The sequence below is a fragment of the Nymphaea colorata genome, unplaced genomic scaffold, assembly GCF_008831285.2.
Source record: "Nymphaea colorata isolate Beijing-Zhang1983 unplaced genomic scaffold, ASM883128v2 scaffold0671, whole genome shotgun sequence".
Taxonomy (NCBI): Eukaryota; Viridiplantae; Streptophyta; class Magnoliopsida; order Nymphaeales; family Nymphaeaceae; genus Nymphaea; species Nymphaea colorata.
This window is the reverse complement of record NW_022205177.1, coordinates 32501-47868: the sequence shown is the minus strand read 5'-3', so window position 1 is coordinate 47868 and position 15368 is coordinate 32501. Positions and strand designations below refer to the sequence as shown.

Here is a 15368-nt window from a genome sequence, read left to right as displayed (position 1 = left end):
TAGAACCAATAGGGGATGCTTGGATACAATTCCGAATCCGCTATTACATGTTTGCTCTCGTTTTTGTTGTTTTTGATGTCGAAACGGTCTTTCTTTATCCATGGGCCGTGAGTTTTGATATATTGGGCGTATACGTGTTTATAGAAGCTTTGATTTTCGTGCTTATCCCAGTTGTTGGTTCAGTTTATGCATGGCGAAAAGGAGCATTGGAATGGTCTTAGCTCCTGAATATTCAGACAATAAAAAAGAAGGAAAGGGTTCCATTGAGACAGTTATGAATTCTATGGAGTTTCCGCTCTTTGACCGAACAACCCCCAATTCAGTTATTTCAACTACATTGAATGATCTTTCGAATTGGTCAAGACTTTCCAGTTTATGGCCGCTTCTCTACGGTACCAGTTGTTGCTTCATTGAATTTGCCTCATTAATAGGCTCCCGATTCGATTTTGATCGTTATGGACTGGTGCCAAGATCAAGTCCTAGGCAAGCCGACCTTATTTTAACAGCCGGTACAGTAACAATGAAAATGGCTCCTTCTTTAGTAAGACTATATGAACAAATGCCTGAACCAAAATATGTAATTGCTATGGGAGCCTGTACTATTACAGGAGGAATGTTCAGTACCGATTCTTATAGTACCGTTCGGGGAGTCGATAAGTTAATCCCCGTCGATGTTTATTTGCCAGGCTGCCCACCTAAACCAGAGGCAATTATAGACGCTATAACGAAACTTCGTAAGAAGGTATCTCGAGAAATCTATGAAGATAGAACGGGGGCCCAACAGGAAAATCGATGTTTTACTACTAATCACAAGTTTCATCTTGGACGCAGTACTCGTGCTGTAAATTACGATCAAGGATTACTCTATCAATCGACATCGACTTCAGAGATACCTTCTGAAGCATTTTTCAAATACAAGAGTTCAGTATCTTCTCACGAATTAGTGAATTAAATAGGATGTTTTGTGCAGAATAACAAACGGTGGATCAATCTTCATAAATTTCATCGTCAATGTCAAATACTCATATAAATATGTGGGGGAGATCAAGAAGATGCAGGGTCGTTCATCCGCTTGGCTAGTGAAACACGAGCTGGTTCATAGATCTTTGGGCTTTGATTACCAAGGAGTAGAGACTTTACAAATAAAGCCCGAGGATTGGTACTCCATTGCTGTCATTTCATACGTATATGGTTACAATTATCTACGTTCCCAATGTGCCTACGATGTAGCACCGGGTGGATTGCTAGCTAGTGTGTATCATCTGACGAGAATACAGTATGGTGTGGACCAACCGGAAGAGGTATGCATAAAAGTATTTGTCCCAAGGAGTAATCCTAGAATCCCGTCTGTTTTCTGGATTTGGAAAAGCGCCGATTTTCAAGAACGGGAGTCTTATGATATGTTGGGAATCTCTTATGATAATCATCCACGCATGAAACGGATTTTGATGCCCGAAAGTTGGATTGGTTGGCCCCTACGCAAGGATTATATTGCCCCTAATTTCTATGAACTACAGGATGCTTATTGAATGATAAGAAACTTATCTTAGCTTACAAGACTCAAGAAGGAGTATTTTTACGTTCTTTCTCGTCTAGATAGAGTAACTGGACTCTCATGTCATTCGTATTATGATGGGATAAAAAAGGGGGGGTTCGAGGTTTATTTATATATAATTAATTCGAGTAAATTAATATTACCCAATATGCAATGCAAAGTATCATATCCATTGGGGGATGGGCGGAGCCAATAGGATGAATCAAAAGATACATCATGAACTATGTACCGCGCCCATCACTTAGATGGGCCCCGGAAAGCAAAAAATGTGGGAAGGGGCGAAAAAAATGGGAAAATTAAGAAATGAAAAGGGATCAGATTGGATTTGTACTGGATCGGAAATGATCTTTTCTATTCCTACCCCTCAACCCTCTGAACAGACGAGACTTCTGTGTCTTTCAGACAACTTCGGATATGTATGGAGTATTAACATGAGCCAAAGGAAGGATAGTAGGGACAAACAAAAAAGAAGAAGGAATATATTCCTTTGCCGATCCACAAGGGTCGGGATGTATGTTGTAGATACCTCGATGAATAACTACTAGACTATGAATGTAACGAATATGTATTGTATCCCGATCCATATTCATTTTCTCTTTGTATATATACATTTCGATACATTAACCATATGCCAGGAACCAGATTTGAACTGGTGACACGAGGATTTTCAGTCCTCTGCTCTACCAGCTGAGCTATCCCGACCGTCCTCTATACATTATCCTACTGGAGGACATGTATCTGTGTCAATTAATTTAAAGGTACTAAAGAAACATTACAAGTCCTGGGATTTCTTTTTCTTTGGATTTTTTTTAAACCTTTATTTGTAAGGGATATGAACTATGAATGATTCAATAATGGGATTCCTTGTATATCCTTGTATACAAATAATACATATACATATGTTATGGTTATGTTCGTTTGGACATATACTGCATTTAGCTGCTGAAGCAAGAGAGAAACTGCTAGGATCCGTTTGTCAAAGAGTCGAGCGAATGAATATCATATATAATTTTGACCCGCTTCTAATTTGGAAGCGCTGGCGAAAAAAGAGGATAAATGTTTAGGTCGTAAACTAGGCATTTCTTGGGGACTTGGGGATAGAGGGACTCGAACCCTCACGATTTCTAAAGTCGACGGATTTTCCTCCTACTACAAACAAATTGCATTGTTGTCAGCATTGACAGGTAGAATGGGACTCTATCTTTATTCTCGTTCGATCAGTCATTTCTCTCCCAGCCTTATACTCTGGAGTGAATGATTTTATCACTGAATATTTTATTTTTCTTTCAAATTGGAATCGATTCAGAACACAAGAGTTATGAACTAATTATTAATATATTTCATATATATTAATATATATAAATAAGAAAATAAAAAAAAATAAGGATTCGGGTTGTGATTAATCGTTTGATATTTCAGTTGATATTTCAGTACATAGGATCATCCCCTCAGAGTTCCGATGGATAGATTCTTCTACCAACCCCTCAACCCCATTCGTTGGAACAGCTTCCATTGAGTCTCTGCACCTATCCTTTTTTGATTCTCGCTTTCTAGGAAAGGAACCCTTGTTTTCTGTAAACAGGATTTGGCTCAGGATTGCCCATTTTTAATTCCAGGGTTTCTCTGAATTTGGAAGTTACCACTTAGTAGGTTTCCATACCAAGGCTCAATTCAATCAAGTCCGTAGCGTCTACCAATTTCGCCATATCCCCCTTTCTTTCTTTTGAGGCCGGGACCCTATTGTGATTCCATTCCCCTCTTTCCTTTCTGTTAGAACCATTCAATTCATTAAATACCGATCCGATATCGGAAAAAATCCTATTTTTAACCCTTTCAGCTCTACCAGACCAGTGTTTGGTTCAATCAGAACCAGAAATGATTCTATCATTGATGTATCCGCAATTCAATATGGATAGCTATATCCCACATATATCTGCCTCTCCTCCGCGCATTTTCCCTGCTCGATATGAAATAGTGGAACGGTCAATATTCTTCTTCTTTTTCCTATCTTTACGAATAAAATCAGAGGAGTGCATAATCTCATTATGATCCAGATTGCATTCTTAGGCTAGATCCGTTATAACTAAATAGACTAGCTTAGCTATAATAAGCTAAGATCACAGCAGCTTACTGAACTAACTCACTATTTTATTTTTATGTTATGTGAGTTGAGCCCGCTTAGCTCAGAGGTTAGAGCATCGCATTTGTAATGCGATGGTCATCGGTTCGACTCCGATAGCCGGCTTTTTCCTATCGATTTTTTATCCATGATTGATAATGTCTCCTTGAGATAAAGGAATAGTGAAAAGACTCTTCCCTTTTTTCTTCCAAATCTCGGGTTCCCGATCTATTATGTCTATGTCGCAGGAACTTACATTCCAATTCAATTATGAGTAAAAAACTTATTGGAGCAGTTGTATCTCTATAGAACAAATCGTGGGATACTTACTTACCATGTATACATATATACAAAATAATACGGGTATTGATACAATTCATCTAATTTCTCTTTTTAGCATTAGCACTTCAGTGGGTTTCGCTTTGTTTATCGTTTAGTTCAGTCTTAAGGTTTATCCTATTCTTTAAAATAAGGAGTCTTTATGTCTCGTTACCGAGGACCTCGTTTTAAAAAAATACGCCGTCTGGGGGCTTTGCCGGGACTAACTAGTAAAAAACCTAGGTCCGCAAGTGATCTTAGAAACCAATCCCGCTCCGGGAAAAGATCTCAATATCGTATTCGTTTAGAAGAAAAACAGAAATTGCGTTTTCATTATGGTCTGACGGAGCGACAACTACTTCGATATGTTCGTATCGCTGGAAAAGCAAACGGTTCGACGGGTCAAGTTTTACTGCAACTACTTGAGATGCGTTTGGATAACATTCTTTTTCGATTGGGTATGGCTTCAACTATTCCTGGAGCCAGGCAATTAGTTAACCATGGACATATTTTAGTTAATGGTCGTCTAGTGGATATACCAAGTTATCGCTGCAAACCCCGAGATATTATTACTACGAAGGATAAACAAAGATCCAGAGCTTTGATTCAAAATCATATGGATTCATCCTCCAACGCGGAATTGCCAAAACATTTGACTCTGCACTCATTGCAATATAAAGGGGTAGTCAATCAAATAATAGATAGTAAATGGGTCGGTTTGAAAGTCAATGAATTGCTAATCGTAGAATATTATTCCCGACAAACTTGAACCTAAAATACCCAGCAAAGGTTAGGACAATTTTGTCCCTTTTTTCGCTGAAAGAAGTAGAGGGATTTGATACGGATTTTGATCCCATTCACGTATCGCAAATGGATCAGCAGTGATATTTTCATTCACTGTCCGCTCTTTTCTTCCCCCTCTTTTTGTTCTTTTCCTTTTACGTATCACAGCACAGTAATTAGGAATAGAAAAAAATCTCTATAAAGAAAGAAAAGAAGGGTCTTTCTCTTCTCTTAGAATAACGGTATCAATTGGTATTTGATACATTGTGTGGTTGGTAACGTTGGTGAATTAGATGAGGATACGGAAAGAGAGGGATTCGAACCCTCGGTAAACAAAAGCCTACATAGCATTTCCAATGCTACGCCTTGAACCACTCGGCCATCTCTCCTACATAACCTTATCTTATTAATTATGACCCAGAAACCAAGTGAATAGCGAGTCACTCATATTATTTAGTACAGGTACGACCGATCCATTATCATATCAAACTTTTTGTCAAGGAACGATCTTCCTTCAAGTTTCGAGGGATAAAAAAAAAAACGTATTCATCCTTGTCAAGACGACGGACGCTCCCATCTTATTGATATTTGATTTCTACCGGATTAAACCAACGGGTTGGAATGAATCAACCGATGGATCCTTTCCAGTTTCATTTCAGATTTTTCAAAAATAATCCCTCCCATGAGCTATGGATCTATTACAAATTGATGAATCATCCCATGGATTTTCATTCTATAATCTTATGGTGTCTACACGCTATGCACACAAAATGGATAGTTATCCTTACCCCATTTTTATCATGGAATGCTTATTCCATTTTTTTATTATCATAATGAAATCCAATTTTGGTTAGGTTATGATAGGATAGGTTATTGTTTATTATATTAGTATTAGAATCTGTAGAAAAAATTCCTTGATTCTTGCATTTCAATGAAATAGCTAATAGTCTCATTGGTATACTACTAAATTGGAATCGAAAATCCAACCGTATTCAAATAGTTCCTTATTGATCCCTTCCCAAAAGTACTGAGTAAAAGATCCACATTTTTTGATTTTATAATTAGTTTAATTAGTTATTAGTCTTTTTTTTTTATGTCATTTCGTATCGTACAATTCCTTTGTTGTGGGATCATTTACCCGCGAGGGGTAATGAGAAGAATTATAAAATGGATTGCAAACTATGCCTAGATCTCGGATAAATGGAAATTTTATTGATAAAACCTCTTCAATTGTAGCCAATATCTTATTACGAATAATTCCGACAACTTCGGGAGAAAAAGAGGCATTTACCTATTACAGAGATGGTGCGATTTGATTCCTTTTTTCTTACTTACCACTCTATTTCATTTATTCTTATTCTTACAAAAAGAGACACGATTCGGTATGGAAAGAAAAAGATTGGTAAAAACCTACGCTTGGTGAAGGTGAAGTTTGGAGATAGAGCAATCCCTTCTGTCGTGTATCCTCGATTGATGCAACCTCAGATGCTTCAATTGTCGATTCTAGTATTGAGCGAAAGGTTACACCTATAGGTTCTGTATTGCATGTCAATTCTACTGTAATAGTGCCAATAGGTGGCATAGGGGAAGAAGCACTACACCTAGGAATCAACAAAACGAAAACTTTGTTATATAATTCCCCCTTCTTCTTATCGGGATCGGGACTACCAAGAATGGTTAGGACAACAAACATCCATCTCGTTCGTACTTTGGATACCCGTATAACCATCAAAGATCGTTGAAGTGACTAATTCCTGGAAATAGGGGGCGTTAAGAACAAAGAAATTGCTGGAGTTACCATTTTTCTCTAAGAAAGACCAACATGTTTGGTATTAAGTAAGAAAAGACCTCTTGCAGGAAGGCTGGCTAGAGATTTCTTGTAAAAACACTAGCCCCTGTCAGTTCATAAGGAAAATATTTAAATCTTTTTGGTTTTGGTTTGATTCCATGGATTATTTCCCTTAATATTATATTATGCGCAGAAGGGAGGAGCCGTATGAGATGGAAATCTCACGTACGGTTCTGGAACGGAGATTCTTGGAATGAACGACCGTAACGGATGTCAGCTCAATCTGAAGGAAATTATGCGGAAGCTTTACAGAATTATTATGAAGCTATGCGACCAGAAATTGATCCCTACGATCGAAGTTATATACTCTATAATATAGGCCTTATACACACAAGTAACGGAGAACATACGAAGGCTTTGGAATATTATTTCCGAGCACTAGAACGAAATCCATTCTTACCACAAGCTTCTAATAATATGGCCGTGATCTGCCATTACGTGCGACTATCTCTACTATAGAAATAGAAAGAAGGAAAGAAAGATCAAATCCGCTAGTATTAAAACCTCCTATTGCTAGTACTAGGAAATCTAAGGAGAAACAAAAAAAATAGGCTTTCTACATATCCATTGTCCAAAGGGGAACGATTTTTAGAAGCTGTAGCAAAAAAACAGACTTCATAGAAGCCGATATATGAAGAACTAAGTATAGCCCTTATACTAGATTCTATGGATAAAGGATCTAATTGATAAAAGAAGCACCGTAAAGATCAATTATTGAGGTTTTTGGCCGATACAATAAGACCTGCTTACTTATGTATGTCATAATATGACATAAAAGTTAGGAATCAACTTATGTAATAGGGTTGATCCACTAAGGTATTGAGCAGCGGTGTAGTATCAGATCCCAAGGAGAGTAAGTCCTTTTTTCTTATCGAAGAAAGTCTTTTTCAAAGATTCTATATGAATTTCTAGACGAAACCGAGATAGTTAACTTTCAGAAAACTCTAATGATAGAGGGAGATATCTATGCTTCATTCTTCTGAGAGTGGGAGAAGAGATAAAACTGATTATTGATCCAAATCGGAGTTTGAAACTCATGTAATTAACTTAACCTCTTCAGGTTATTTGATTTGGCTAATCCAAGAAGGGATAGATCTCCGATAAATCTCATTCAGCTAGATACGGTAGATTAAGAAAGATGTAACGCCAAAAAAGAGTTGACTGCTGAGCCGTATGAGGCAGGAAACTCTCAAGTACGGTTCTAAGGGAAGGAATTGACCTACCTATTCCGACCGGGGAGAAGAGGCCATTCGACAGGGAGATTCAGAAATTGCGGAGGCTTGGTTCGATCAAGCTGCTGAGTATTGGAAACAAGCCATAGCGCTTACTCCAGGTAATTATATTGAAGCACAGAATTGGTTGAAGATCACAGGGCGGTTCGAATAAGAACACTTTCTTTTTGAATTGAATTCACTTAAATTGTTTGTTGGATCCATCAAATAGATTGTTGCCCCGGGGGAATCGATAGAGGAATTTCATTATATCCCTTCTAAGATCGTTCTTTTTATTTCATTTGGTACCTTATAGGGGTAGACGATATATGCATATGGCACAGAATCTCTTCCTTTCTCTTAGCGATTGCTAACTAATCAAAAAGACGTCTAAAATCGATATCGGGATATTTCTTATCTTAGTCATTAGTAATGACTAATGAGAGATCTTGTGATTTGTAATGGCGTAATACGTTGCATGTAACGTAGTATACAAGTAGACCCATCTAGGCACTCATACATCGAAATATGAGTAGACTAGGTTGGGCCAAAAAGTTGTTTTTGGCTCGCGTCGGGAAGGGATTTACAAAAAAACGGTCCGTTGAGCACCTCATAGATATGTCATAATAGATCCGAACACTTGCCCCGGATAGACTTCCATATCATAATTGCTCATAATTGCTCTAGTGAATAACTAAGGAAAATTGTGGGGGATAGAAAGGAACTAATCAGAAATATATATTTCTCAGAGGTTCACTAATTACTTTACTTTTTGTTGGCGGGTCTCTTCGTATGTGTTGTCCGGAAAGAGGAGGACTCAATGATTATTCGTTCGCCGGAACCAGAAGTGAAGATTTTGGTGGATAGGGATCCCATAAAAACTTCATTCGAGGAATGGGCCAGACCCGGCCATTTCTCAAGGACAATAGCTAAGGGCCCTGATACTACCACTTGGATCTGGAACCTACATGCTGATGCTCACGATTTCGATAGCCATACCAATGATTTGGAGGAGATCTCCCGAAAAGTATTTAGTGCTCATTTCGGTCAACTATCCATCATCTTTCTTTGGTTGAGTGGCATGTATTTCCATGGAGCCCGTTTTTCCAATTATGAAGCGTGGCTGAGCGACCCTACTCACATCGGACCCAGTGCCCAGGTGGTTTGGCCGATAGTGGGTCAAGAAATATTGAATGGCGATGTAGGCGGAGGTTTCCGAGGAATACAAATAACCTCTGGATTTTTTCAGATTTGGCGAGCGTCGGGAATAACTAGTGAATTACAACTTTATTGTACTGCAATTGGAGCATTGATCTTTGCAGCGTTAATGCTTTTTGCCGGTTGGTTCCATTATCACAAAGCTGCTCCAAAATTGGCTTGGTTCCAAGATGTAGAATCCATGTTGAACCACCACTTAGCAGGGTTACTAGGACTTGGGTCTCTTTCTTGGGCAGGGCATCAAGTACATGTATCTTTACCTATTAACCAATTTCTGAACGCTGGGGTGGATCCTAAGGAAATACCACTTCCTCATGAATTTATCTTGAATCGGGATCTTTTGGCTCAACTTTATCCCAGTTTTGCAGAGGGAGCAACCCCGTTTTTCACCCTGAATTGGTCAAAATACGCGGAATTTCTTACTTTTCGTGGAGGGTTAGATCCAGTAACAGGAGGTCTATGGCTAACCGATATTGCACACCATCATTTGGCTATTGCAATTCTTTTCCTGATAGCTGGTCACATGTATAAGACCAACTGGGGCATTGGTCATGACCTGAAAGATATTTTAGAGGCTCATAAGGGTCCGTTTACAGGTGAGGGTCATAAGGGCCTCTATGAGATCCTAACAACGTCATGGCATGCTCAATTAGCTCTGAATTTAGCTATGTTAGGTTCTTTAACCATTGTAGTAGCCCACCATATGTACTCTATGCCCCCTTATCCATACCTAGCTACTGATTATGGTACACAACTTTCGTTGTTCACGCATCACATGTGGATCGGTGGATTTCTCATAGTTGGTGCTGCTGCACATGCAGCAATTTTTATGGTAAGAGACTATGATCCAACTACTCGATACAACGATCTATTAGATCGTGTCCTTAGGCACCGAGATGCAATCATATCACATCTTAACTGGGTGTGTATATTTCTAGGCTTTCACAGTTTTGGCTTGTATATTCATAATGATACTATGAGCGCTTTGGGGCGTCCCCAAGATATGTTTTCAGATACCGCTATACAATTACAACCTATCTTTGCTCAATGGATACAAAACACTCATGCTTTAGCACCTAGCGCAACAGCTCCTGGTGCAACAGCGGGCACCAGCTTGACTTGGGGGGGTGGTGATTTAGTAGCAGTAGGCGGCAAAGTAGCTTTGTTACCTATTCCACTGGGAACCGCAGATTTTTTGGTACATCACATTCATGCATTTACGATCCATGTAACTGTATTGATACTACTGAAAGGTGTTCTATTTGCCCGCAGTTCTCGTTTGATACCTGATAAAGCAAATCTTGGTTTTCGTTTCCCTTGTGACGGACCCGGAAGAGGGGGAACATGCCAAGTCTCCGCCTGGGATCATGTCTTCCTAGGTCTATTCTGGATGTACAATGCGATTTCGGTAGTAATTTTCCATTTCAGCTGGAAGATGCAGTCAGATGTTTGGGGTAGTATAAGTGATCAAGGGGTGGTAACTCATATCACGGGGGGAAACTTTGCACAGAGTTCCATTACAATTAATGGGTGGCTAAGAGATTTTTTATGGGCACAGTCCTCCCAAGTAATCCAGTCTTATGGCTCTTCATTATCCGCCTATGGTCTTTTCTTCTTAGGTGCTCATTTTGTCTGGGCCTTCAGTTTAATGTTTCTATTTAGCGGTCGTGGTTATTGGCAAGAACTCATTGAATCCATCGTCTGGGCTCATAACAAATTAAAAGTTGCTCCTGCTACTCAGCCTAGAGCCTTGAGCATTATACAAGGACGCGCTGTAGGAGTAACCCATTACCTTCTGGGTGGAATTGCCACAACATGGGCATTCTTCTTAGCAAGAATTATTTCAGTAGGATAATGGCTAGGAGGATTTGAAAGGCATTATGGCATTAAGATTTCCAAGGTTTAGCCAAGGCTTAGCTCAGGACCCCACTACTCGTCGTATTTGGTTTGGTATTGCTACCGCACATGACTTCGAGAGTCATGATGATATCACCGAGGAACGTCTTTATCAGAATATTTTTGCTTCTCACTTCGGGCAGTTAGCAATAATCTTTCTGTGGACTTCCGGCAATCTGTTTCATGTGGCTTGGCAAGGAAATTTTGAGTCATGGGTACAGGACCCCTTACATGTAAGACCCATTGCTCATACTATTTGGGATCCTCATTTTGGTCAACCGGCTGTAGAAGCTTTTACTCGAGGGGGTGCTCTTGGCCCAGTGAATATTGCTTATTCCGGTGTTTATCAATGGTGGTATACAATCGGCTTGCGCACCAACGAAGATCTTTATACTGGAGCTCTTTTTCTATTATTTATTTCTGCCATATCTTTAGTAGCGGGTTGGTTACATCTACAACCCAAATGGAAGCCAAGCGTTTCGTGGTTCAAAAATGCCGAATCTCGTCTCAATCATCATTTGTCAGGGCTCTTCGGAGTAAGCTCCTTGGCTTGGGCAGGACATTTAGTTCATGTTGCTATTCCCGGGTCAAGGGGTGAATATGTCAGATGGAATAATTTCTTAGATGTATTACCATATCCCCAAGGATTGGGGCCACTTTTTACAGGTCAGTGGAATCTTTATGCCCAAAACCCCGATTCCAGTAGTCATTTATTCGGTACCTCCCAAGGAGCGGGAACTGCCATTCTAACCCTTCTCGGGGGATTCCATCCGCAAACTCAAAGTTTATGGCTGACCGATATTGCCCATCATCATTTAGCTATTGCATTCATTTTTCTCGTTGCTGGTCATATGTATAGAACTAACTTCGGGATTGGGCACAGTATAAAAGATCTTCTAGAGGCGCATATTCCTCCGGGGGGTCGATTGGGGCGCGGGCATAAAGGCCTTTATGACACAATCAATAATTCGATTCATTTTCAATTAGGTCTTGCTCTAGCCTCTTTGGGGGTTATTACTTCCTTGGTAGCTCAACACATGTACTCTTTACCTGCTTATGCATTTATAGCACAAGACTTTACTACTCAAGCTGCGTTATATACTCATCACCAATACATCGCAGGGTTCATCATGACAGGAGCCTTTGCTCATGGAGCTATATTCTTCATTAGGGATTACAACCCGCAGCAGAATGAGGATAATGTATTGGCAAGAATGTTAGACCATAAAGAAGCTATCATATCTCATTTAAGTTGGGCTAGCTTGTTCCTGGGGTTCCATACCTTGGGACTCTATGTTCATAATGACGTCATGCTTGCTTTTGGTACTCCAGAAAAACAAATCTTGATCGAACCCATATTTGCCCAATGGATACAGTCCGCTCATGGTAAGACTTCATATGGGTTTGATGTACTCTTATCTTCAACGAATGGCCCAGCATTTAATGCAGGTCAAAGCTTATGGTTACCTGGATGGTTGAATGCTATTAATGAAAATCGTAATTCACTATTCTTAACAATAGGGCCGGGGGACTTCTTGGTACATCATGCTATTGCTCTAGGTTTGCATACAACTACATTGATCTTAGTAAAAGGTGCTTTAGATGCACGTGGTTCCAAGTTAATGCCAGATAAAAAGGATTTCGGGTATAGTTTCCCCTGCGATGGTCCAGGACGAGGTGGTACTTGTGATATTTCGGCTTGGGATGCATTTTATTTGGCAGTTTTCTGGATGTTAAATACCATTGGATGGGTTACCTTCTATTGGCATTGGAAGCATATCACATTATGGCAGGGTAATGTTTCGCAATTTAATGAATCTTCCACTTATTTGATGGGATGGTTAAGAGATTATCTATGGTTAAACTCTTCACAACTTATCAACGGATATAATCCTTTTGGTATGAATAGTTTATCCGTCTGGGCGTGGATGTTCTTATTTGGGCATCTTGTTTGGGCTACTGGATTCATGTTCTTAATTTCCTGGCGTGGATATTGGCAGGAATTGATTGAAACTTTAGCATGGGCTCATGAACGCACACCTTTGGCTAATTTGATTCGCTGGAGGGATAAACCGGTGGCTCTTTCCATTGTACAAGCAAGACTGGTTGGCTTAGCTCACTTTTCTGTAGGTTATATATTTACCTACGCAGCTTTCTTGATTGCTTCTACATCAGGCAAATTTGGTTAAGTTGATTATTTATTTTCAAAAGGAAGGCGCGATATCAAAAAAAATCTCATTTTTTATTTCGATGGAGAGGGGGCGCGCCTTCTTATATTTATACATCTAGGATCCGATCTGTATTGTGTATCATTGGTAATAATAGGAACTACACCATTATGGCAAGGAAAAGTTTGATTCAGAGGGAGAAGAAGAGGCAGAAATTAGAAGAGAAATATCATTTGATTCGTCGATCCTCAAAAAAGAAATAAGCAAAGTTTCATCGTTGGACGAGAAATGGGAAATTCATGTAAAATTGCAATCCCCACCACGTAATAGTGCACCTATACGTCTTCATCGACGCTGTTTTTTGACCGGAAGACCCAGAGCTAACTATCGAGACTTTGGGCTATCCGGACACGTACTCCGCGAAATGGTTCATGCATGTTTGTTGCCGGGGGCAACAAGATCAAGTTGGTAGGGATAAAAAGATCCCTTCCAAGTCCTATTTCTATTCATTTCTATTAGAGGAGCCCCCTTTACCATTCTGTACGAATAGGCTATACTATTCATATCAATCTGGTATAGGGGCACCCTTTACCATTCTGTACGAATAGGCTATACTATTCATATCAATCTGGTATAGGGGCACCTCTAATCCCTATTCGTTCATTAGTCATTAGTTCCGAGTTCGTCAGCGCGGGGTAGAGCAGTTTGGTAGCTCGCAAGGCTCATAACCTTGAGGTCACGGGTTCAAATCCTGTCTCCGCAACATATTTTTTTCTTTGTATTTGTCAAAATTTATATCTATTTATTTTGAAGTCTGATTCTTTCACCTTAATGAACTGGGAGTCTGAGTAAAAGAAAATACAACCACTACACTATAGTAGGTATATAAACTATACCGGATAATTTCTCATCTCATATTACATTACTCCACCATGGGCGGATAGCGGGAATCGAACCCGCATCTTCTCCTTGGCAAAGAGAAATTTTACCATTCGACCATATCCGCATTTTATTCGTTCTTGATACACGCGCATGTGTCAACACACACCCATAGATTCTATATGTATCTATACCATATTTGTACAGAGCCAGATACTATTTTAAGGAAAATTCCAACTATTTTCATTCAATTCATTCAAAAAGTTACTTTTGACCCCCCCTAGAATTGCTTTTCTGGACTCATATCATATTTAATGTTAATGTGTCCCACAACCGGAATTTCTTCGGAGGGGGGGGGTTGTTGATCCGGAAAATACTGAAAAGGTTCAATAGATGAGCGAATTAAGAATACCTACCAGAAATACTAATCCAATCCATAATGACGTACCGGAAAATACAACATTTTTATTACTTGACCAACCATCGGGAGAAGCAAATACAACGGGTACACTAATCAATAAGATTGATGAAGTAGCAATTAATGCAAAAACAGCCAATTGGAAAGCAATAGTCATGGTTGTAATCCTCCAAGCTACCGGCAAATGAATGAACTATACCATTTGATCCCTCTCTCGGACGAAATTGTAAGGTGTAAGAAAATGCATCATGGAGGGATTTGGCCGTGAATCCATTGATCCTTTAGAACTCATTACTTATTCGGATCGTACATGGGATCGAGGGTCCAGTTTTATTTACTTAAGAAACGACGGGCATGATCCATCATGCCCTATCTCTATCTATATATACAGAACAGATACAATATATATATATATATATAGATCCAAATATAGAATAGGTAATACCGCACCTGAGATGTTTCTACAGGAAGTTGCGGTATCAACTCGTATGGCCATGTCCTATTTTGGGGAATAAAATGGGGATTGTCTCTAGGAGAGATGGCTGAGTGGTTGATAGCTCCGGTCTTGAAAACCGGTATAGTTCCGAACAAAGGACTATCGAGGGTTCGAATCCCTCTCTCTCCTTTTGCCCGTTGAATATATTCGTTTAGTTATTGTTTGTTTTGGTTTGCCCTAGCTAGCTCAGTCTTTTTCATAAGGGAATGGCTCGGCTAGGGGGATAGCCGAGCCACAGCCACAAATCTAAATGAGTTGAAAGGGGGTAGGAAGAAGACTTTTGGTATGACTCGATTCCAATATCTACAATGGAATCAAATTCATACTTCATGCATTTTATTTCCCGTCTCAATTAAGAGGAGTCATGAAAAGAACAGGTTCGAAATCGCGATCGATTCCTTTTTCAAAACCTGCTGCAGCTGCACGGGCCCTTCCCGCATGCCACAAATGACCCACAA

General features: G+C 39.6%; 2 protein-coding genes, 6 non-coding genes and 1 pseudogene across 8 annotated transcripts; 5 read left to right on the top strand and 4 right to left on the bottom strand.

Moving 5' to 3' along the window:
• Positions 1 to 2184: 2184 nt before the first annotated feature.
• Positions 2185 to 2257, bottom strand: TRNAF-GAA (transfer RNA phenylalanine (anticodon GAA)). Its single transcript has one exon. It is a non-coding gene; the product is annotated as a tRNA-Phe (tRNA).
• A 1470-nt stretch (positions 2258 to 3727) lies between these two features.
• TRNAT-UGU (transfer RNA threonine (anticodon UGU)) lies at positions 3728 to 3800 on the top strand. The gene has a single exon. It is a non-coding gene; the product is annotated as a tRNA-Thr (tRNA).
• Positions 3801 to 5077: 1277 nt separating this feature from the next.
• On the bottom strand, positions 5078 to 5164 carry TRNAS-GGA (transfer RNA serine (anticodon GGA)). The gene has a single exon. It is a non-coding gene; the product is annotated as a tRNA-Ser (tRNA).
• Positions 5165 to 5340: 176 nt separating this feature from the next.
• On the top strand, positions 5341 to 10908 carry LOC126409619 (photosystem I P700 chlorophyll a apoprotein A1). Its single transcript, XM_050075522.1, has one exon. It carries the CDS (start codon positions 8656 to 8658, stop codon positions 10906 to 10908), a length of 2253 nt encoding a protein of 750 aa, XP_049931479.1. The 5' UTR covers positions 5341 to 8655.
• Positions 10909 to 10933: 25 nt separating this feature from the next.
• LOC126409620 (photosystem I P700 chlorophyll a apoprotein A2) lies at positions 10934 to 14187 on the top strand. The gene has a single exon (XM_050075523.1). The coding sequence runs from the start codon at positions 10934 to 10936 to the stop codon at positions 13136 to 13138; it is 2205 nt and encodes a 734-aa protein (XP_049931480.1). The 3' UTR covers positions 13139 to 14187.
• Positions 13807 to 13880, top strand: TRNAM-CAU (transfer RNA methionine (anticodon CAU)). The gene has a single exon. It is a non-coding gene; the product is annotated as a tRNA-Met (tRNA).
• On the bottom strand, positions 14053 to 14123 carry TRNAG-GCC (transfer RNA glycine (anticodon GCC)). Its single transcript has one exon. It is a non-coding gene; the product is annotated as a tRNA-Gly (tRNA).
• A 73-nt stretch (positions 14188 to 14260) lies between the features above and the next one.
• Positions 14261 to 15368, bottom strand: part of LOC116245452 (photosystem II CP43 reaction center protein-like) — a 5075-nt pseudogene continuing 3967 nt past the window's right edge.
• TRNAS-UGA (transfer RNA serine (anticodon UGA)) lies at positions 14947 to 15039 on the top strand. Its single transcript has one exon. It is a non-coding gene; the product is annotated as a tRNA-Ser (tRNA).